Raw genomic sequence first — 24,648 nt, forward strand, 5'->3', positions numbered from 1 at the left:
AGTTTATATATATATAAAAACAGGACCAGGGGATGAAAAGTGGTACAGTTTAGATTTATTTTGGAAGTAGAGATAACAGCATTTCTTGATAGACTGGAAGTGAGGTTTGAAAGAGGAGTCACCAGAGGTGGAGTTAGATGGCTGTAGAGGAGCAAATTTTGAGGGGAAGATCCAGAGCTGTATTTTGGACATGGTGAATCTGAGCATTAGACAACCAAGTGGAGAAAGTCCAGTATGACTGGAATGATCATACCTTATATTCTTTGTGTACTTCCCATATCAAAGTAGCAAAGACTGGGCATACAATAAAGAACAAGTAACGTGCACACCGCCTGATTTAACTTAGCATATTCATAACAACAAGCATCTTTATAAAATAAAGGTGTAAGTAAAATTCCTATTATAAAATGTATTTGGTTTACATTAACATTTACTTCACACATTTCAGAGATGAAGAATTATCTCCTGTTCTTATTTCTTGGCAATGCTACAGCCCATCTCTTTCAAGCAAATTTGCTTAAGTTACACTTTTTTTCTTAAAACAACCATACTATGATTGTTACTAAGCTACAAATACTATTGAATGAAATTATAAGTAGATGGATACCTTGGCTGAACTGTAAACTCATTAACAGCTTGTAGCCTTTCCTGCAAAGAATGAATCTCTGCCCCATAGTTTTCTTCCGTTTCTTTCAGTTGCTGCTGCAAAGAGGATACGAGGTTTTCTAATTCTTGAACTTGTCCTTCAAGTTGTTTAATTTTTTCGGTATCTTGCAGAGCAGATAACTTTCTTTTATGACAAACATCTGAGTTACATGAATGGAAGAAAATGCACATTTCAATACAAATTTCTTAGTGAAATACCACAATCACTGTTTTGAATGTGCAGAGAATATTAATTCTTCTTTGAAAAATGTTTTTTAGTAGTAATAACTCAGGTATCAATTTAAACTCATTTAGACTGATGATAACAAGAAAACATGAATAGTGTAATTCAAGATCATTTCTTCTATCTTCATGGCTGCAGTACCCCTAAAACTACCAATTTTATGTCTTTAAATTGAAAATAATTTATAACTAGAGAATGTAAGAAGTGGGAAGACATGAGTAGTCTAAATCTTTCATTTTAAGGATGAGAAAACTGAGACCAAAGAGGGTTACAGTGAAATGCCCAACGCACTAAGTTGTCTCAAATTTTAAAGTAAAAAATCAAATTACTGAACATTTGGTATAAAAACACCACATTACAGTATACAATCAAAATTTACCAGTGTCTTGAAAATTTGTCATCTGAGGATGGGTTGATAAAAAGTCTGCTTCCTCTTTCGGTAGGTTTTCTTCTGCAAATTCAAGTTTCACATCACCTGTCTGCTGTCCTTGAATCTATTGAAAATAACAGAAGAAAAGCAGTGACATAAATATATGACCCAGGATTGTGAAAACTATATAAAAGCAACTTTACCTTTAAAATGTTTTTTCCAAAATCACCTAAAATTGTGACCCTCTAATACAAATATTTTCCCTTCCAAGTTATTCCACGCTCTCTTGACACAGTGATTCACATCCCATTCCCTTCACAGCACTGATATTATATTAGTAAACATAATGTTCTTTCATAACCAGAAGGAATTTCATTTTACTATAAAAATAGGAGCTGCACAGAATTTGGTATAAAGTTCATAATAATATTTAAAGTATGACTTGATCTCTGAAATTTCAACTCATACACAGTAAATTTTATATTATTAATACTTAATAACATACCTGCTATTAATCTCTGGATATAACTCACATACAACCAGGTAACTGACAAATGTACGCTGTTCTTTATACAAAAGGAAGGAAAACAGCAAAAACAGATAAACCTCAGCTTATTTCCTTAACTATTAAAACTAGGCAGCAATATGTCAGATGTGTGTATTAATTTAGTCATTCCTCAAATATTTAATAATCGGTCTACTTTGCGGCCAGTATTGTGACAAGGGAGAGTAAGAATATAAAAAGAGTAAAAAAAAAAAAAAAAAAAAAAGGTGTATCTGCCCTCACAGAATTCATCAACTAATTGGGGAAGTAAAATTAAATAATGAGAGAAGCATTAAACTATAATATTTGACTAAAGGGCAATAACAGAAGAAAGACTGATGTGGGTCTGAGTAATTATGGAGGAAGTCAAATTTGATTTGGGCCTCCATCATTTTGGGCAATGATTAGGAAAGTTTACATGGAAGAAAGAATAAGAGCATTTGTGAAAGAATGACCTACTATAAGTAGTGAAGACAATGATCTTGAGGGACGGGAGAAATTGCGCTAGATAAATAAGACAGGTATAAAGAACACCGTAAAAGCAAGGGATGAGTTTGGACTTGCTATACTAGATGAACAAAGGATACTGTAGAATAAGGTGAGCAGCAGGATAAAAGCTATTTCCCACGAAGGCTATTTCAGCTGGTACTACTCTTACCACGTCCTCTACCTCACTCCTACCCACTGTGTACATTTCAACCAAGGATCTTGCCTCCTACTTCCTAGAGAAAATAAAGCCCATCAGGTAAATACTTCAGTTTACAGCTCAACCTTTCTATACTGTCACTTAATTCATTCAGCAAACATATAGTAAGCCTTTACCATGTGCTAAACAAAGCACTGTGCTAAGAAGAGAAAATGAAAATAAAGAGAAGACTTCCTGATTCTGAAGGGTTTAGTGGGGTTTAGTCTAGTGGAAGAGGCAGAAGAGTAAACAATTACAATAACACGAAAAGTAAGTTTGAACTTGTAAGTTTGAAAATGAAAGTTTGAACAAGGAGCTATGGAACAGGAAAGGAAGGTAATCAAGTATTTAAAATAATGGAGAAAGGTAAGTGCAAAAAAATAAAAAGTACAGATACTAAGAGAATGGAGAAATTTCTAGTCTAGGAGGATAGGTAAACAAGATGACACAAAGGGTAATCTGGGACGAAGTGAGAGAGTGGCATGGACATACATACAGTACCAAATGTACTAGCTAGTGGGAAGTAGCCGCGTAGCACAGGGAGATCAGCTGGGTGGTTTGTGACCACCTAGAGGGGTGGGATAGGAAGGGTGGGAGGGAGATGCGAGAGGAAGGAGATATGGGGATATATGTATAGCTGATTCACTTTGTTATAAAGCAGAAATTAACACACCATTGTAAAGCAAGTATACTCTAATAAAGATGCTTAAAAAAAAGGTGACACAAAAGAAATAACATTTGAACCAACTGGAATTATAAGTAGGAATACACTAAGCAAATCGGAGGGGGAAGGACAGTGTTAGACAGAAAAAACAGCATGCAAAAAAGCCCCAGGAGTCTGAAAGATATGGGTGTATTTTGGAAACTCTAAGTTTTTCAATATGGCTAAAATGAGGAAGAGGATTAGTAGATGAGGCTAGCAGGTTAAGCAGTGATGTACTGCCGACTGACGCACCCCAACCAACCTCTGGGATGCCTCTACAGTTGTAGCCAACTTGCTGGGATAAAATGTGAAATTCACTTTTTTATCTATTGTGCAGAAAAGAGTTAATGCAGAAGTTGTGAGATTTCTATCTCTTTAAAAAGGCCTGCTTACAAGTCTGGCCCTTGGCTGGCATCTGGAAACTTAGCTGGTAAACGATTCTCTACACTAATATAAAAGTTTCCGTAAACTGTAAGAGAGTCTCATGTACAAGCAATATGGTTTATGCTGAACACATGCTTTCTTTCTGAAGTCTGAATTTGGTATGTTCTGGAAGAGGATGCCTATTTGGCTGACACCTGATAAAAAAGAACTATGGTTTCCTAGGCTTAGATGAGCTTCCTTAGTAGTCAAAACTTAGCACGTATCGTCACAACTGCTAGAGGAATGAAGTGTGTCTTCCTGTGACTCCACTAGGAGAGAATTTTAGAAGTTTGTGCTTATTTCCTCCAGATTTTGCCCCATGCTCATTTTCAAACCTTTATGGGGCTGATTTTGCTTTGTATCCTTTTGCTGTAATAACTCTTAGCCTTGAGTACCACTATTATGTTGAATCCTGTGAGTTCTTCTGGTGAACCACTGAAGTGAGGAGTGGTCTTAGGGACCCTCAGCACACCCATACTTATTACACAGACATGTAAGGTGTAAGTTTCACTGATACAGGGAATGAAAAAAATAATGAGTTGTCTTGGTCTTGTTCCTCTCCTTTTACTTCCACATCAACTGACTACCAAATTCTTTAGGTCCTTCCTTAAAATATCTTATGAATCGTCCCTTCTTATTTCCTACCTCCCACTGCCACCAGATTAATCTCCCTAAAAGTTCAACTTCATGATGTCTAGACCATGATCACAAATCTCCAACAGCTTTTTAATGTCCACAAAAGTGTCACCTAGCATTCAAAGTTTGGTACAGTCTAACCTCTCTAATCTTAAAGTCCATTACTCTCTGAGCAATATGTCCCTAATATATCACACTTACACCTCCAAGACTTTGATCATATCACCTCTTCCACCTGGAATGCTATTCCCCTTCCCCTTCCTTACCTAAACCTACACATCTTTCATGGTCCAATTCAAGTCCCACTTCCTCCAAGAATTCTTCCTTAATTATTTGTACCTATACTCATCTACATATTTGCTTAATTCCAAAAGTACTTGGCTCTTATTTTATTTTTTATTTTTTTGGCTGCACCTTGCAGCACTTGGATTGGAGTTCCCCGACCAGGGATCAAACCCATGCCCCTTGCAGTGGAAGCACAGAGTCTTAACACCACTAGACCGCCAGGGAAGTCCCAAAAGTACTTCGCTTTTGAACACTAATTAAATGTTGCCTTGGATAACTATTTTATATACATATATATATATATATATATATACACACACATCATATTTCTTGAATTAGCCTATGAAGTCCATCAATTTATCAATTCCTTCCATCTAGTGACTATTTACACTGTATACTGCTTTATTCCCAGTACACAGTACAACCTAGCATATAATTAGCAAATAAAAATTACTGGCTGAATAACTGAATGAGAACAAGGTATACATCTTTCATTTCTTTTGTACTCCCTTCAGAGTATATTTCAGTATGATGTGAGATCAGGAGTTAGGGGAGAGAACTGTCTAGGATGATATGATCCTCAAGTTTCTGGTTGAATGTCACTCTTCAAAACTGAGAAAGGAGAGAAGCTGGTTTAAGGGGAAGAAATTAATAAATTCAATTTCAATGTTGATTGAGACATACATAAAGGATACTCGAGTAGAGATATCCAATTAGATATACGACTCTGTAGCTCAGGAGTAAGAACTGACTAGACACAGAGATCTGGAAGCCATAGAAGTGAATGAAGGCAGCATACAGCATAATTAGCAGATCAAGCACAGATTCTTGGTGACTATAAATGGGTGGGCAAAACCCACAACGAAGGCTTAAAAAGCCACAGAATTGAAGTCACAGAAGCTAAGGGAAGAAAATATTCTAAGAAAGTAGCTAATACTACAAAATAAAAAAAATAACAGAATTAAAAAGAAAACTAGTTCAAGATAACACTGAGCATGTATTTACATCTACAGTTGCAAAGTAGAAGTCTGACTTTAATTCTAGGCTACAGAAGTATTCTTCTGGGTACCAAACAGTTTTTCTTGTTTTTTTTTCCCTCCTAATTGTTTCCCAATTAGGAGGGAAAAAAAATCCTTTTTATTTTTAATACTTCCCAACACTTAAAAAAGCAAAAGACCTCACATAAAATTGATAAACTGAAGGAATAAACAACACTGGGCCCTGTTCCTACGTGACAACAACATGTGAAGCTGAGAAGTCTCTGCCCCCTTTAGATGAGGTATGTTTTCTCCAGGTTTCACTTTTCCAGCTTTCACTTGGCCTTCTTCATTTACTTTATGAGCTGAGTTCACGTAGGCATTTATGTTTATGATCTCTGACATATATCTCTCCTCCCTCCCCATGACTCAATTAAAATCATAATGAATCTTTAAAAGGTATAAATCCATAATAAACCAAAAAATAAAAGAGACGAAGAAAGATTTCAACAGAAAAGGGGTGGCAGAATACTGATTAAGCAGGGTGGAGGAAGCAGCAGCCTAAAGCACAGGTGAAGGGAGCCACAGTTATAGAAGACAGTTAGCTTAGCTAGTAGAACCCTAGAAAGGCCCCAGGCTCAGAGAGAGATCAATGACAGGTAGAGATCAGAAAACAAATATATTGACCTTTAACTAATCACAGTATAGCCCTTTCTGCTGATTCAGCCAGGAAGAAGCCTGGTGGAAGGTAAAAGTTTTTCTCAAAACAAACTGAAAGAAGTGTCTGGGGAGAACTAAGGAGGCAAGTGTGGGTGTTTGTGTTCCAGAGTAGTCTCCCACATTCTGGCACTGGGGAAGGGAGGTTTGTGTCTCACCAAAGGAAACTGTTCCTCACTCACTGTCCTGAAAGGAAAGAGGCAAAATGACAAACATCACTGTAGTGACTTGTTTACTGTAAGCCCTCCTACACTATTTAATAGTTTCAACTATGTACTGCCATAAGGAAAACCAACATATTTTTAAAAGAACGAAAGAATACAAGGATGGAAGGTAAGAAATCAGAAAGAAAATCTGATAATTAAGAATTCACTGGTAACTTTCACCAAAGAAAGTTTAGTGAAGTATAAGTTCGGAGCTTGTTTACAGTGGGTGGAAGAGAGAGCAAGACAGGAAGAGATGGGAAACTATGACTACAGTCTATTCTTTCCTTCAAAGAATATGACAATGAAGTTGAAAGAAAACCACAAAGGGAGATATTAGATTCAAGAAGACTGGTTATGTTCTAAATAGTGGAGACAAGAGGACTATGCAAGGGGCAAGAAAGACAGAAATAAGAAAAACAGACAAAGAAGCTGAAAGCACAGAAAGGAGGGAAGAAACAGGTTATCAATCTTAGAGGAGACAGAAGGTGATATTAACAAAAGGACAGGAAATAAAATAACCTTGGTTATAAAAAGGGATAACTTCTTCTGAGACAGAAGGAAAACAGAGTATTGTCAGATTTAAAGAAATACATATGGTCTAGAAGGAGCAAGATGAGATAATTTATAACTGATAGCTCCCATACTCACAGAAAAATGAGAAATAAGGCCACCTGCAAAGAAAAAAGGGGAGTAGAAATGGAATGTATGACTCGAGGGAAGTTATAACATTAGGTAGCATCCACTGAGGGGACTATGCGAGAATAAATGACACTATAAAAGAATTGTCACGTGATCCTGAGGGTCCAGCTGCAGTCAGAGACCATGATTATGCAGTGTCACCAAACCACATCACCATCTAATTTTCTTAGCAGCCCTCAGAAACCCAAGTATGAGTGAAGAAGAAGGGTTCTCAGAGGCAGGATAAGGGCAGCAGAAAAACAAGAAGTCTAGACTACTAAGGGTACTGGTAAGAAAACGGTATGATGATTCTGAATAGGGTTCAATATCTAGCTATGAATGGAAGGAGAAAGAAAACTAGTAATTGTAGAGAAATGTGGAATTAAAGAAGGGCTTTGAATCTACCCACCATCCACCTGTCCTCCTACATAGTTATCTGTAAGATACTGGGATAGGTTTATAGATTTTAGGAAAGGCTGGATAAGGTTGTGCTTTAATTGCACAGAAAGAGGAAGAGAGAGGGAAAGGAGAAAGGGGGTAAAATAGAATGGGAAAAAAAAGGAGGGGAAGAGAAAGAGGAAGAACTAATATACATTATTTTTCTGATATAGTTAATAAATTATATGATGCCATCTATACTCTCTTACTTAGTTACTATGTGCACATTTCTAAAACAACTGCTTGAAAGAAATTTTATATAACACACCATGTGAAACCAGCTATATTCTAAACAACTAATCACATTTTTCTCTAAAACAGACTCATTGCTTTAAAAAATGTTATATGTAAAATTAAATGCAACCGTTTCACAAAGTTTACAATTTGACATTTTATATACATTTTAACTTTATCATGACTTCAAAAACTCTCTAAAGGGGTAAAGAGTATTCAAACTGCAGAAACTCCTTCAGCTCACTGATACTATAAATATATGTCACTTTTCCCTAATTTTCTTTTCATGTTCACTTATTTTAGAAATTCTTGGTTGATGAAATAGCTTACAAAATAGCAGGTAATACAATAAATGCAAACATCATAATACATTTTCCATCTTACAGACCTTACTTAATCGTGACTGAAGTACCAAGAGTTTGTTGTATTCTTCTGTTACTTTGTTGAGAAGAGTTTGCACATTTTCTTGAAAATCTAAATGATAAACAATTATAATAATTTCACTCTATAATAAAAGTCTGCTTCTTTCAATAAGTATTACTCATCTATTCATAACTTCAGAAAATTGCCTGCTAGAAGTAAAATTCATAGATTTAGTAACCAACAATTAAAACCTCATTAATGTGGAACACCTGCTACAAAGATTAACTTGACAACTTCACATTAAAATACATTAATTTCTTTTGGCATTCATTAATTTGTACATATTTGTTCATTCTTCATACAAATGGACAGGGGTAGGAAACATTTTATCTGTGAAGGAATACCAAAAAAATTGAGGTTTAATTTGTAAAAATGAACTAATATAGGATTCCTATTAAGAAAGATAACTGAATGTCTTATTCTTTTTTTAAAAAATAAAACCCTGACATAAACTTATTCAATAAAATACCACAACTTTTAAAGGTTTGGATCTATGGTATAAAATTAAGAATTATAGTGAGGAAAAGATGGAAGTAGAGGAACAGAGGATAAGGAGACAAAGAAACTTGTAGACAGCTTTGGTTCTCTTTATATCACAATTACTGCATTGTAAAAGTAAAAATGTACATTAAAGATTTAAGATTTCATGAACCTGAAAAAACAAGATGTTAAGATAACTCAAATTGGCTAAGTGATAAAATCATGAATTAACTGAGAAAGTTTATCAATTCATTTAAGAAAATTACTCTGTTCAATAATGTGGTAAAGCCTTTATTACCTTGAACTTCATATTTATAATCTTGCAATTCTAGTTCTTGATTTTCAGAAGTGTGAACACTGGAAGTCTCTTTCTCTTTCTCTTCTACATTTACTTCACATTTTAAAGCAGAAGTATAATGTTCACCAAGGACACTGCAAAAAGTCTGTTGACAACAAAATTAGGTATTTTATGGAATTAAAATTTTGATTTCTGCCACTAAAGGTCATTAAACACTATTTTTCTATATGCAAAAGACAGTCAAGGGCTTCCCTAGTGGCGCAGTGGTGGAGAGTCCGCCTGCCGATGCAGGAGACACGGGTTCGTGCTCCGGTCTGGGAAGATCCCACATGCCACGGAGCGGCTGGGCCCGTGAGCCATGGCCACTGAGCCTGCGCGTCTGGAGCCTGTGCTCCACAATGGGAGAGGCCACAACAGTGAGAGGCCCGCGTACCACACACACACAAAAAAAGACAGTCAAAATGGCACAGAAAAATCAGTAAGAAAACACTCTTCTGTATATCACATCACGCTGCAAAAGAAATAACCAAGTCTAAATCTCTCTCCACATAGAGAATGTGAAATTCTTCTTACACCAGGAAAATACTGATAGTCTTCATTATCTATAATATATATCAAATATATCTATCAAATTATAACTTTTTGTTTCTTCCTAATAATGAATATATCTTGTACTTTAATCTACCACTTTCTGGCTTGGATCCTATTCTGATGTTATCTCTGTAAGGTCAACTACCCTTGAAAAAACACCAAAAGATGAGGACAGAAGTTCAAAAAGTAGTCTATAAATTCTATAGAAATTATAATATATGAAGTAGGAGATCACATTCATACCCTTTAACATAAGAGAACACTATTCTGTGGTTTATACATGGAAAAAAAATATTTGACACATCATTCTGGTTTTTCTCCTGAGCAACAATTTTATCATTACTTACAAATAACATATGCCGCATAATCATCTCATAAGCCCTCTAAATAAGTTTCACCTGTGCCCCTCATGCAACTGGAAATAACAATCAACAACTTCTAGACTTAACCAATTTGTTTATTGTTGCTATTTCTTGAGATTTGCCTAAAAGTTAAACTATACTATTAATAATTGACTTTATTAAATTTTCAACACTGTCCCTAAGGTAGAATTTTATCATAAATTGATAAATTGATTCAGGTTGGTAGAAACCTGATCACCCAATTTACAGGTGGGACAACAGATCCAGAAAGATGAAGTAACTAGTCCACAGTAACATCAATGATTAGTGACAAAATCAGGTTTCACGATGAACTCCAGGGGACCTCTCCATTACAACAACTTGATTCATATTTCAACTTCAGATTAGGGGTCAAGTAAAAACATTAATGGAAGAAAAGAAAATATAAAGTCAGTTTATAAATAAACTACTGTGACTTGGGCCCTCTTTCCATAGGTATAGACTATCAACAATGGATATGAAAGGACAATCAATGCCGGAACCCTTCGGGAGGTGGAGGCTGAATGAATGTGGTTATTTCTGACTTTCTTTTGCTTTTCTGAATACTGTTTTTGAACTATTCTGTAGGTAATCAGAATCAGTAAGGGAGCTTTACCTTCCCAACTAATACCATCCTCCTCCCTCTTCAATTTACAAATACACAGGCTGAGATGGAGATCTGTGACAAGCCTAGGCATGTATTTTAAATATTGAACTATTTCAAATATGCAGAAAAAATAGTTCATCTATTACCTAGCTGTAACAAATACTAATATTTTGTCATATTATATCCATATTTTTAAAAAGAAATTGAACATTACATACAGATTTGAAGATTTCTGAATTAAGTACTGCTTACCTATTTCATTCACCTGTCTCTCTGCCCACAGGTGATTACTCTAACATGCATGTTTTTATACTTTTTCTTTTGAGATTTGCTGATATTAGTACACCTAGCAAACACTGCAATATGGTGTTCCATCGTACAGATATAACACAATTTGTTTATTCATTTGCCTGTACATAAAAATCTGAGTTGTTTCTAATTTTTGACTTAACATAGACATTCTTGCAATGAACATATCTGGTTGTGCACAAATGTGAGCCTAAGTAGAAGTAAATGCCTGGGCTGTGCGATGTACGTATCTTCAACAATATACCTTGTCAGTCTGCTTCTCAAGGTAGTACACTCCCGCCAGCAGTGTAGAAGCGCTCCTATTTCACCCGATCTTCACAAATATAATTATACTTGGCATAATTAGTTTTCAGATTTGGCAATCTATAGTGTGAAATCTTATCTCACTAGTCTTGTGCAAGATCCCCAGGTAAGTCATCAAATCACTCAACCACCAAAGTGGGCAGGGGTAGGAGACAGACCTGCTTAAGGCTCTATTGGTCTGTTTTTTTTAATTAGGCATACCTTTTGTGTATTCTACTGCTGAGATAATTTACCTAAATTTCTTTTGTTTCAAACTGATTATCAGGAAAACATTTAAATGCTCATTTTAAACTTAAAAACTCAGCAGTATTTTCTAAATACAGTTCCGAGGTAAGACAGTAGGGAAAACTAACTCAGATGATTCTGCCTATCAAATTTGTAGTAACAAAATTTAGCATTTCTTGTCTAAAAGTACTTTAAAAAAATATATACCTTTATTGGAGTATAATTGCTTCACACTGTTGTGTTAGTTTCTGTTGTACAACAAAGTGAGTCAGCTATACATATACATATATCCCCATATCCCCTCCCTCTTGAGCCTCCCTCCCACTCTCCCTATCCCACCCCTCTAGGTCATCACAAAGCACCAAGCTGATCTCCCTGTGCTATGCAGCAGCTTCCCACTAGCACATCCATTTTACATTTGTAGTGTATATATGTCAGTGCTACTCCCTCACTGTGTCCCAGCTTCCCCTTCCCCGTGTCCTCAAGTCCGTTCTCTACGTCTGCGTCTTTATTCCTGCCCTGCCACTAAGTTCATCAGTACTGTTTTTTTAGATTCCATATATGTGCATTAGCATACGGTATTTGTTTTTCTCTTTCTGACTTACTTCACTCTGTATGACACTCTAAGTCCACCCACCTCATTACAAATAACTCAATTTTGTTTCTTTTTATGGCTAGGTAATATTCCACTGTATATATGTGCCATATCTTCTTTATCCATTCATCTACTGATGGACATTTAGGTTGCTTCCATGTCCTGGATATTGTAAATAGTGCTGCAATGAACACTGTGGTTCATGTATCTTTTTGAATTATGGTAAAAGTACTTTTTAACTAATACCTTACCTGAGTAAAATGAGAACATTCTTCAGACACTGCCCTGTGAAGTTTTCCAATGAGCATCTGTAAAGGCTTCACTTCATCACCTAATAGAATAGATATTGCATTAAAATGTTCAGCTTACATACTTAGAAACTATTTTCATATTAAACCTATGTCAACTGGAAGCTTCCTGGCAATAAGATTAGTTTAAAATTTTTTATTTCTTTCAATGTTATTTTGTGCTGCTCAATGTTAACCATCTAAGATAATTTGTAGGATTTTCAATTTATATCCCACAAAATGGTACAAAGAAGTGACTTACAATTTTTTTTTACTACAACCCAATACTAGAAATACATCATACAGCATAACCTATTACATATATACATCCATATAAAACTGAAACAAAAATCTCACAAGTCAACATTTACTATTTCTACATGCTATGCACGCCAATGTGTTCTGTTCTTCTTTATCACTGGACTGACTTCATCACCCATTAACGGACCCATTAATTAACTTGTAGTCTGAAACACTACAGATTCTATCTGAAGAGGATACCAATACAAACAATATATGCTTAAAATCTTATTCAACTGACAAAGAACTGCTGAAGTAAAAAAGTACAGTATTCTTATTTAAGCCACACTTTAAATTCTACTCTGTTCAACAAAACAATTCCAAACTTATGAGCCACCTCATTCCCAAAGGCAGATCTGTCCAGAGTGGGGGCCTAAAAATACCTTGAACAGAGGAAGTTTAATTTAATTGAGTAATTAAATAAGTATTAAAGGTAAAAGTTAACTGCAACTAGTCTTCCACTTACGGTTCCTTAAATATTGCTCCTTACACAGTACCATCTTAGTCTCTGGCTCACTCTACAGTCTCCTAGGGCATCTCATTCTTGTCCTTGGCCTCAAATGGTCTTTTGATTTACAAATCTTTATCTTGTGCCTAATCCTCCCTCTTAGGTTTCAGCTTTCTATTTTCAACTGCCTAATAGATATCTCTCTCTCTTTTTTTAACTAATTAATTTATTTGTGGGTTTTTTTTAAAAAACATCTTTACTGGAGTATAATTGCTTTACAACGTTGTGTTAGTTTCTGCTGTACAACAGTGAATCAGCTATATGTATACATATATCCCCATATCTCCTCCCTCTTGCGTCTCCCTCCCACCATCCCTATCCTACCTCTCTAGGTGGTCACAAAGCACCAAGCTGATCTCCCTGTGCTATCGGCTGCTTCCCACTAGCTATCTATTTTACATTTGGTAGTGTATATACGTCCATGCCACTCTCTCACTTCATCCCAGCTTACCCTTCCCCCTCCCCATGTCCTCAAGTCCATTCTCTACATCTGCGTCATTATTCCTGTCCTACCCCTTAGATATCTCTTTTTCAAAGTCAACAGGTATTTTTAACTCAATGTTCCAAGCTTAATTTACTATTTTTTCCACAAATCTGGTCCTTATCCTCCTCATGGCTAGTCACCCTCAATCCAACTACTCAAGCTAGAAACTTAGAGATCATTCTCAATTCCTTCCCCTTTTACTGTTAATATTAACTGCAGACTACAGCCTACCTCTTTTTTTTTTTTTTTTTTGTGGTATGCGGGCCTCTCACTGTTGTGGCCTCTCCTGTTGCGGAGCACAGGCTCCGGACGCGCAGGCTCAGCGGCCATGGCTCACGGGCCCAGCCACTCCACAGTATGTAGGATCTCCCCGGACCAGGGCATGAACCCGTGTCCCCTGCATCGGCAGGCGGACTCTCAACCACTGTGCCACCAGGGAAGCCCCTACAGCCTACCTCTTTAACTCTTAAACTTTCCTTCCTTCTCCAATCCCCAATGACATTTTAGTTCAACATCTTAATGTTAACAGAATTACTGCCAGAGTTGCTTAACTGGTCTTCCCATCACTTATCACCTCTCCCAATTTGCCCCAATGCTGTCATCTTAAAAATCTCACGATGTTACTCCCACTATTGAAAATCCTGCATTGGGTCTTATCACCATTGGCATAAAGATTAAATACGCTTCCCTTAGGGTATATGAAGCCTTTTCTTACCAAGCTCCTGCCAATCTTTCCATCTTTATCCCTCAGCACTTCTTCACACACCTTGAATTCTCAACTCTCCAAACTGGATGCAGTCTCTCATACCTCTACATTTAAGACTCAAGAGCTTTCGCTAAAATTCCAACCTCCCTACTCCTGCCTACTGCCTCACTCTTCCAGGAAGTACTAGACTTTTCTCCTCTCTCCTTCCATTCTTTGTGTTCATTCTTCTAGTATAGAAATTTTCTTATTGTTTTCTAAGAGTTATTTTATATTGCTTTCCCACAGGATTGTTGACTTCTTGGGGAAAATAACTCAGTGATTTTTATATTTCTCAAGCACTTAAACGAGTATCCTATGATTATATGAACAAATGAGTCCAGGACTGGAATACCCAGTCATGTTCCTCTATGGGGTCTAAGTCAAGAATAGAATCATGGAGTGGTGGGCTGTAAGTGATACTTATTTGTTTCATAATACTTATAATTTTGTTAGAAATCATTTACCTGTTTCTTGTGTTTTTATATTCTGTAGCTCTAGCTGGTGTATTTTCTGAAGTTCCTTGATCTTATCCTCTTGAGCAGAAATAAGCTCCTGCTTAAGACTGCAAAGAGCTTTATCTTTTTCCTTTTTCATATATTCACGAACCTGATCCACATGAGTTGAATAAACCAGAGAGAGGCAAATACGTTGAGCTTCCATCTGTAGCCTTAAATCATTCTTAAAGTAAATTAATGTGTAGGTTAGAATATTTTTAAATGACAAATCAAGTAATTTAACTTTGTTTTGCATATACTGATTACAAGGGAGGAAATACATGAAATTATAGTTTAAAATTTCATGTAAGAGAAGTGATGTCTAATTTAATTTTTTTCTCACTTATTCTGTTACACTGACCTACCTATCTTTTTCAAGGAAAATAGCACAATATTTTCATTACTTTAACTTCATAGTAAATTTTGATATTTGGTATAGCTAGGACTGCCTGATCTTTCATTTTTGTTCAAAAATAACATTTTAAAACAAGTATAGAGAAATGCAAATAATAATGTAATAAACACTATGTACCCACATCCCAAATTAACAAATACAATTATTTTATCTTTTTTTTTCATTTCTCTCCTCCCTACATATTTTTTTGGTTTAGAAAGAAAACACAGATAAAATTTAATCTACTATGTTCTCATTCCTCCTTCTCCAGAGGCCATCATTATCATAAATTTGATCATAAATTTGCTGCAAGTACAGTTCATTTCTTATACCCTCACTTCTCAATGCATCTATAAACAATGCATATTTTGTTTTTAAGAATTTACATAAATGGTGCAAAATGGTATTTATTTTGCAAATTACTCTTCTCATTCAATATACTTCTAAGATCTATCCATGGAGATACAGATGAATGTAACTGTGGTATTATATATATGAATATAGCACAATTTGTCCATTTCCTTTTTGGAGATCAACTGGATCATTTCTAATTTTTTTGATATTTCAAAAAATGCTGCAATAAGTTCATATACATACGCCCTTGTACAAATATGCTAGTGTTTCTCTAGTGTAGTGGTTCTCAAACTTTAGCACACATCAAAATCACCTGGAATGCTTATTAAAACAGATTGCTGGGCCCCTCTTCCAGAGCGTCTAGTTCAGGAGGTCTGGTGTGGGCCCCAGAATTTGAATTTTAACCTGTTTTCAAGTGATGCTGATGCTGCTGGTCAGGGACTACACTGAGTGCCACCTAGAAATGTAAATGCTGCACCATAGACGACGTATATTAATTGCATTAGATTTTAACACATTTAAAAAATATAATTACACCAATTTACACTGATATTTAACAGTGTAGGTGAATACTCATCTCCCCACATTCTCATCACACTTTTTAGTGTGAAACTTATTTTGCCAATCTGACAGGTATAAAATGCTCTTCTATTATTATATCAATTTATAATGTTGAAGTATCTTTTCATGTTTATGAGCCAATTAGTTTAGTCCCAAAGGAGAAGTATTTTTGTGGCTTCAGCATTATTTCTAAGCATATTTAGATTGCTCTTAGGTGTTATTATATAAGTTGTTGCTCAATTTCTTCTGTGAGCTTCCTTCCACAGACACACACCTCACTCCTCTCCCCATCACTAAGGGGGTTTGTCTTGGTAGTGATGAGTGGGGCAGGGACAGCTTATGGGTTTGCCTCTCTTTACTTTATGGAAGTTAATGTCAAGGAGATGGTATCTGAATGTCACTGAAAATGTCTTTAGTTAGAAAAAATAAAATTCTTACTGAGAAAATTTGACCATTGTGATAGCTTCAAATTTAGGTCCTCCTCCAGTAATGCTTTTTAAAAAAATTTAAATGATCTCTGGCATTTTTAGGAGTGATTACATTAAAACCAATTATGATTTTGAAAACTATTTCAGATATTTAACAAAGCATTAATAGTTATGCAGTTAGAACATCTTAACTCTATTTAGGTTATTAAAATTTAAAATATCCTTACATCTGATATAAGATCATAAATGTGAGTACATTTATTAGAAGTAAAAAGAAAAAACTTTCCAGTGGCTTCCTACTGTATACAGAATAAAATGTCAACTGCTTACGCAGTCTGTAAGGCTCTACAAGATCTGGTCTTTTGCTTCTTCAAACTTTTTCTTCCACTCTCCTTCCCTCAAACTCAGCTAAATACGTCTTTATTCTGTTCCTCAAACTCATCTCTGTAATCACAATTGCTCTAATTTCCATGTGGTAGACTCCTCGCTGCCATTCAGATGGCAGCTCAGATGTTACTTCCTCCTAGACACCTTTCCTGACCACCCTATTTAATGCTGCCACCACCACTACCCACCATTCTCTATCACATTATCTGTTTTATTTTCTTTATAAAACATCACTTTTCTTAACTATTCTACTTGTTTCCTCATTTACTGCCTGCCTCCCTCACTAGAATATATGCTCTTTGAGAGCAGGAACCTTCTTTCTCTTGTTCACCACTATTCCTACCTGGCAAGAGACTCAATAAATACTTGTTATAGAAATGAAGAAACACATAAAGCTCTAGTTAGCACCATACAAGATGTCCAGTGGAATTTTCATGTCATTTCTATTTTCAGTATCCAGCAAATAAAAATCGTCAGGAGTGACCTAGTATTACTCATTATATGCACTGTTTAACTGTATTTAGAATTAATACATTCCCCCACCCCTGCCCTGCTTCAGGTAAAACAAGACTCTGAGAAAATGCTAGGATTTAAACCAAGATTTTTTTCTCAGGGAAATATAGTTTCATAACTACTGAACAACTATATGGAGTACTAAAAGTTTGAGAGTTAATTTTCAGTTGTGGAACCTTGAAAACACCAATACAAAATGAGACTGAAACCAATCTTTGGGATTGCAACAAAATATTACAAAATAACTTTTCTAAAGCTCAGACTCTTGTTATTCAAACTCTTGCCTTTTCAAAGAAAATGTGTTCTATGTTCTATTTCCTGAGCAGATTAACTAAAAGATTAAAAGAGCGGCAACAACATTTAAGGCAACAATGTTTAAGAATAAAAAAGATAAAAGAAATGATAAATGATAGGCTTAAGTGAGAATTACATTACAGGGTTTACTTTCATTCTCTTGTAAGGTTAATTTATGTTTTATGAAGATGAAAACTTTTAGTATGAAATGTACGCTGTAGCATATACATGTAAGTAAACATACCTGTTCTGATTTAAGTACACTGAGCTCCTGCTGAAGTTTATCATTTTCACCTGGTTCAGTTGTCCCAAGTGATGATTCATTTGTCACTGACGGCAAGTGATCAAAAAACCATTCTTGCTTGTTTTCTTTTCCAAGAGTCATATTTTCAAAAGGAATTTTATTTAACTCCATTATTTTTGATTCTTCACCAAAATCTTTACTTATTTTAGGAACACACCCTCCAGAATCCCTGCTTGTCAAAACTCCATCTTTTAAAGAGCTTAAATGGACAGCACACACATTTACATCTTCTGTCCTATTATGGTTAATTATGATTTCTAGCTCTCTACATCTCAATAAAACTTGCTCTTTTTCTTGCTTTAAAGATTTAACTTCTTCCCTTAGAAAACTAATCTCGCTATGTTTCTGTTTTAATTGTTCAGAAAGATCAGACAGTCTCTCTGACAGTTCTAATTTTTCTCGCTTGGTTACCTCAAGCTTTTCCATAAGTTCTGTTGTATCTTTCTCAACAACCTCACCAATTTCCAATGGTTCTGCTGTAAAAGTTTTGTCATCATCAAAGACTGAACTTTTTATTTTCACTAGAGTTGGGTTTATTCTTTGCAAATGATGAAGCTCTTCACTAAGTGCTTTAAGCTTACTTTTATATTCAACTTCTTGTTTATTTTTACTGTCTTCTAAATCGGTTTTTACCTTGAGAAGGCAAGCATAATCCTCCTGTAACTCTTGATAATTAACTTCAAAATTTTTTTCAGCAAATGAAAAAGTGTTCCTTTGCTTTTCAATCTCTTCAGTTAGCTGAATACATTGTTTTTTGAGGTTCTCATTTTCCTCTGTAAGAATTTCTATTTCTTTTTGCCAGCTACAGTCTTTGGATCTGGACTTAATGGAGTCTATGGAAATTAATCTTTCTTCTTGGTTAAGAGGAGTATATATTTTCAACATGTCTTCAAGGGCCTTCTTTTCATCTTTAAGAATGCTATTCTCTGCTTCAAGTTGTGCAAATTTTTCTTGAAGGTCATCCTCTTTTTCCTTCATTTGTTTCTCCAATAATTCAGTTTTAAGTTGTAATTCTTGAACTTCTTGTTCAAGTGTACCCTTTTCCTTTTCTTCTTGTCTGAGTATTTCAATTTCTTTTTGAAGTTCATTGATTTGAAGGGTCATTTCTTCTGATTTTGAATTCACAAGGGATTGCTGTAAATCTTTCAGCTTTGAAATTTCCAAAATTAACTGGTTCTGCTTAGTTATCAAATTGTCTTTTTCAAACTGCATGGTTTCTATCTTTTGACTCATTTCATTCTGTAAGCCATCTATCTGCTGTTTATAGTGAATGCCTAAGTTATCTTTAAGCTTTTCAATATTTATTCGATGTTCAATTTCCAAATCTTCCTTCAGTTTGGAAAGTTCTTCTTCATGACTAAACAGGAGCTGTGTCCTCAGCCTCTCTAGCTCAGCTTCTTGTGATTCAGCCATTCTGTCTAATACAGCATTTTTTTCTCTTTCTAACATTTCAAGCTTTATCTTATAATGTGTAACTTCTGCTTCATGTTTTAATTCTAGTTCCTTCCTGGATTCAGATGCAGAAATAATCTCCGCTTTCAAATCTTTCACTGTACTAAGGGACTTGTGTGCTTCATTGAGTTTACTTTCTTGTTCAGCTATAGTCTGTCTAGCCCTCTGAATTTGGTCCCTTGAAAAGCTCAATTCTTCAAAAAGGTCTTCAAGCTGTCTCTGCAGAACAGACTTTTCTCCTGAAATTACTCCTAGTTCTTCCTTGAGTTTTTCCTTTTGAGAGTTAGTATCTTGCAATTTTATATTCAGTTCATTTATTGCCATATTCATTAACTTTATTTGATCTTCATTAACTGTAATATTTGGATATGATCTTAAAGCATTCTCCATTTCTCCCTTATGTTGTGTTTTAAGTTCATCTATCTGTGACATGTGTTGTTTTATTAATTCTTGTTTCATCTGTACTATCTGCTGCCCATACATCTCATCCAGCTCTGCCCGGAGTTGTTCTAACTTTCTTTGTGTTTCTTGTTCCATTCTTTGTAGAATATCAGTTTCAAACTGACTATCTTTATGATTTTTCTTCTGAAGTTCTTCGACTGTCCCCATTAATTGTTTTATTTCCACAGAACACTGTCTTTCCTTTTGCTTGGAATTAGTCAGCTCTAATTTCATATTTTTTATCTCTTGGTTCTTTTGTACAACCTGTTCTTGTAATTCTTCCAGTAATTTATCAGCAGTTGTGACTTTATCCTTTAGCTCAAGAGTTTTTTTTTCTTCTTCTATTATTTTTGTATTTAATTCTTCAATGACTGCTTCCTTTTCCTGTATTTCTTTACTTGAGCTTTCTACTTTTTTATCCTGTTCCTTTATAAAGAAAAAATGAAAATATAAAAATGGCATTTTTAGTTCCTGGTTACTTATACCCCTTAACCCCATTACCAAAAGACTGACAGAAGACTGCTTTTTACATTATCCTACAAAAAGTAGCTGCTGAGCCTGCCCCTTAATTTTTCTTACGTCAATGAGACACAGGACTTGTGTAGTCAACACTACCTATGAGCAGTGTTGGCCTTCTTGGTGGGAAGAAATTTTTCTTACATTGCTATGACTAAATTTTTTAGTTTAAAAATTCAGTGGGATTAAAATGTGTCTAAACCATTATACATTCTTCTTTCTTATTAACTGATTAACATTCTATGTATTTAGTATTTGCAATAGCTAGAGCACTACATACTCTTTACATTTCCAGAAGATAGTCCTAAAAATAAATCAGAGTTCCTCCCATATAGTATTTTACTGACCTGAAGGTTTGGTGGGCAAGTATTATGAAAAGAGTAAAACAACAAACACAGGTTCCTGTAAGTCAGCCTTAACTTCACTCCTGAGGCTAAATGAATTAAAAGTTCAGGGATATGCCATGCTTAAGTGGTTGAATCGCAAGTGATATGCAAGACAATTAAACCATTTATGGCATATCAATTTGATTCTAGATTTTTGGTGTGAATAGAAATTTGAAAGCAGGACAGATTTTTTCCCCCCGGTTCTGATTTGGGACTCTATTTTGGAACTGTGGATAAATCAAAACCCAGAACATATGCCAAGGTATGTCCCTATGTCCCTAATCATTCGCAGAAGTGTTAGAGCATAAGGGAGTCGAGTAGAAGCCCTGGAGACAAAGTTTTGTCTCTGTTACTTAGTTGCCTGAGTAGTTAAGGGCTGTAGTTCCAAGGACCAAAAGAAAAGTAAAATCCACAGAATGGAACAGAATATATGTAAAGTAATTAAAATCACCTTCAGGAGACAAAAGTCCAAGGCCAAGAGGACTTAAAAGGCACCTCAAATGAATGTATTAACATACCTAAAAAAAGGAATGACAGGGCCTAGGAAAAAAGAAAGCCTCAGAGAGAAATATTGGCAGTCCCCATTTAAGTACAGTTCAGAAAAGAGAATCAAGGTACCACGAGGCTTTGAGAATTCTAATCCCTCTGGGAAAACCATACCAAATGTAGAAAGCAAGGTAGGGGTCTATCGTAAACAGAATTAAGAATTTCAGTCCAAAGGCATGACCATTCCTACTGTGAGACGGATATATGAGGTTATCACAGCCTAATGCCACTGAACATTTGATTCGTCTAACATCCCTTGATCTCATGCTCACTTGAGCAAAATCCTATCAGCTTTCGTCTTGGTATCACATATCCCATCAATGTCACCAAAAGTTACTAGCAAGTACTAAGCCTTCAGACTTTAATTTCAGACTAAAATATGACATTTAAATCAGTTTAATCTCTTTAAATCTTGGTGTTTTCACCTGTAAAATAAAGATATTATTTTCTCTATCTCACAGAATATGCTTGAATCTAAAATAAAATAAATATATTAAGGTATTAATTCTCACTGTGCGACATACACACATAATATATTTATATACTAGAAAAAAATCTGTAAGGCATTTGGAGTCTCTAAGAAAGTAAAATCAGTTGTCACAGCAGTCAACTTCAGTTAAACTGTTAAGCAATTAGTCTTGAAAATGTTAACGTTTTTATAAAATCTTTAATATTTATTTATATATCCTGGTTTTTCATGGGGGGGAACCCTCATAAAATAAAAAGTATCAGTTCAAAACTGTCCAACACCTGATATTACTGCAAACAACAATTCTTCATTCAATTATTAAATAGTACAAATTCATGGTTCACTTTTCTTACTACCATTTATTCCAAAGTACATGGTTTTAAACCACTTATATGGTGTTGCAAAAAAAAGATAGCTCTGTGGTTAAGGATACAATCCCTCTATTTTTTGGAAACAGACCTGAGAGAGTAAGGAATAATATAGTTCCTGCCTGTGACGACTGTACCATGGGAAGTTCAGCGGATTAGGACAGTAAGAATGAACCTGGAACAGTTAATGCAGTTGCCTCAGAAACCAAGGCAGTTCCAACTATCATCCTAATGCCCTAGTCCCTCAGTTGCTTTAATGGAACTACTACCCAGGGATTCATTCAAAGAGAAAAAAAAATGTATGTAATGAAAAAGGGACTGATAACAAAAGTATTCTTGCTAACATTCAAATAAACAAAGGTTATTCCCCCTACGAAAATGAATTACTTGAATTTTAAATAATCTCAAATTATACTGCCTACTGAATACAATATAATAAGTACGATAAAACCCGACTGCCCAGGCTTTTCTAACCTAGGCCTAGGCTGACTTTCTACTCTTAGCTCCTGGAAAAATTCATTTCCAAAGACTATTGTTTTCTTATTAAACTATTTTTTGATGACTATATACACTTCTAACATGTTTCAGCCTGGGTCTTTATGCATACTCCACCCTCTCTAAAATGTCCTCCCCATCTCATCAGTTCAGATTCATAATTTATTCACTTACTTACCAAATTAGTATTGAGTAGCTGCTATGTGCCATATATTACACCAATTAGGGAGAAAACAAAGTACAATTAAAAGGGGATTGTTCCAATATACAGACTTACCTCAAATATCACCTTCCAGCTAAAGCCTACCCTGAATCACTTCCCTTATGAAGCCACACTTACTAAGAATTTTCAAAGCACTTTTTAATCATACTTAGCCTTGTTTTGTGGTGTCTTGCATACATGCCTACTAAACCATGAGTTCCAGTGAAGAAAAAAGCACATTTAAACATCACTATCTCTTGCAAGAGCATGATGCAAAACAAGTGTTCTGTAAACATCTACAATATGATTTTTAAATTACCTTGGTTGTAAAACATGTCCATTTCATAATTTCAGTATATTAATATTGTACATTTCCTATTTTCCTTAGAGACAGTCTCTGGAATCATACTACCTAGATTTGAAATCTGGCTCTACCAATTTATTACCTGTATATCTGGCTAATTTACTTCATCTTGCTTTGCTAGAGACAGTCTCTGGAATCATACTACCTAGATTTGAAATCTGGCTCTACCAATTTATTACCTGTATGTCTGGGCAATTTACTTCATCTTGCTTTGCTCTGATGTCCTCATCTGTAAAATGGAGGTGATAATGGTATCCCTACCTCATAAGGTTGGTGTGATGATTCAATGAGTTAGTATGTATATGATGCTTTGAATATTGCCTGGTACCAAGTAAACAAAAATAAATGCTACCTAATACTTTTATTATTATCCAAACGATAGTCTTGTTTTGACAATTTCTCAACATTTTGCAGAAGAACCTCCTAAGTTTATAAAAAGTACTGTATTATATGTATAGTCTGCCCTCATTATTCAAAGATTTCATATCTGTGAATTTGCTTACTTGCTTAAATTTATATATAACCCTAAAATCAATACTCACAGTCATTTGAAAAAGTGCACAGAGTGGTAAAAAATTTGAGTTGCTGGGACTTTCCTGGTGGTGCAGTGGTTAAGAATCCACCTGCCAACGCAGGGGACACAGCTTCAAGCCCTGGTCGGGAAGATCCCACATGCCGCAGAACAACTAAGCCCATGCACCGTAACTACTGAGCCTGCGCTCTAGAGCCTGCAAGCCACAACTACTGAGCCCACGTGCCACAACTACTGGAGCCCACGTGCCTAGAGCCCATGCTCCACAGCAAGAGAAGCCACCGCAATGAGAAGCCTGCACGCCACAACAAAGAGTAGCCCCTGCTCGCCACAACTAGAGAAAGCCCATGTGCAGCAACGAAGACCCAAAGCAGCCAAAAATAAATTAATTAAAAAAATTGAGTTTCATGGCATGCATGATTCCAACTGGCATCAAGCAAGGTGAGCACACTGCTTTTTTGTTTAAGCTCTCATATGGAGAGGACAAGGATGGAGACCATGAGAATGGAGATGGTAGGGGGTAGCAGAGCGTACTGCAAGAAATTCTGGCTCTGGGTCAGTCCAATAGGGTTGGAATCCCAATTCTGGCAACTACTTGGGGGGAAGGCACCCTTAGGCAAGTCAGTTAACACTTCTAACCCTCATTTCTCTTTTGAAAATTAAACAAAATATAATCTACCAGGATGTTTTCTTAGGATTTAATATTATAATCTATATGATATGCACAACACTGTAAATCCAATATACTTCAATAAAATTAAAAAATAAAATATAGTGGAAAGAGCCAAAAAAATCTATATGATATGTATTTGTGTGTGCATGTATGTA

At 35.5% G+C, this 24,648-nt stretch overlaps 1 protein-coding gene across 7 annotated transcripts in view; it reads right to left on the reverse strand.

The window, feature by feature from the left end:
- AKAP9 (A-kinase anchoring protein 9) overlaps positions 1 to 24,648 on the reverse strand; it is a 152,864-nt gene that overhangs the window by 89,508 nt on the left and 38,708 nt on the right. For all 7 annotated transcript variants that reach the window (XM_082631818.1, XM_082631816.1, XM_082631814.1 and 4 more), the window contains 7 exons: positions 17,990 to 20,368; positions 14,785 to 14,998; positions 12,248 to 12,327; positions 8,987 to 9,131; positions 8,174 to 8,259; positions 1,269 to 1,383; positions 608 to 806 (listed from right to left, as the gene is read on the reverse strand). In XM_082631818.1, coding sequence (XP_082487944.1) covers positions 608 to 806; positions 1,269 to 1,383; positions 8,174 to 8,259; positions 8,987 to 9,131; positions 12,248 to 12,327; positions 14,785 to 14,998; positions 17,990 to 20,368 — 3,218 coding nt within the window. The remainder of the gene's footprint in view (positions 1 to 607; positions 807 to 1,268; positions 1,384 to 8,173; positions 8,260 to 8,986; positions 9,132 to 12,247; positions 12,328 to 14,784; positions 14,999 to 17,989; positions 20,369 to 24,648) is intronic.

Source organism: Mesoplodon mirus (genome assembly GCF_964341445.2).
Source record: "Mesoplodon mirus genome assembly, chromosome: 9".
In the NCBI taxonomy this organism is placed as follows: Eukaryota; Metazoa; Chordata; class Mammalia; order Artiodactyla; family Ziphiidae; genus Mesoplodon; species Mesoplodon mirus.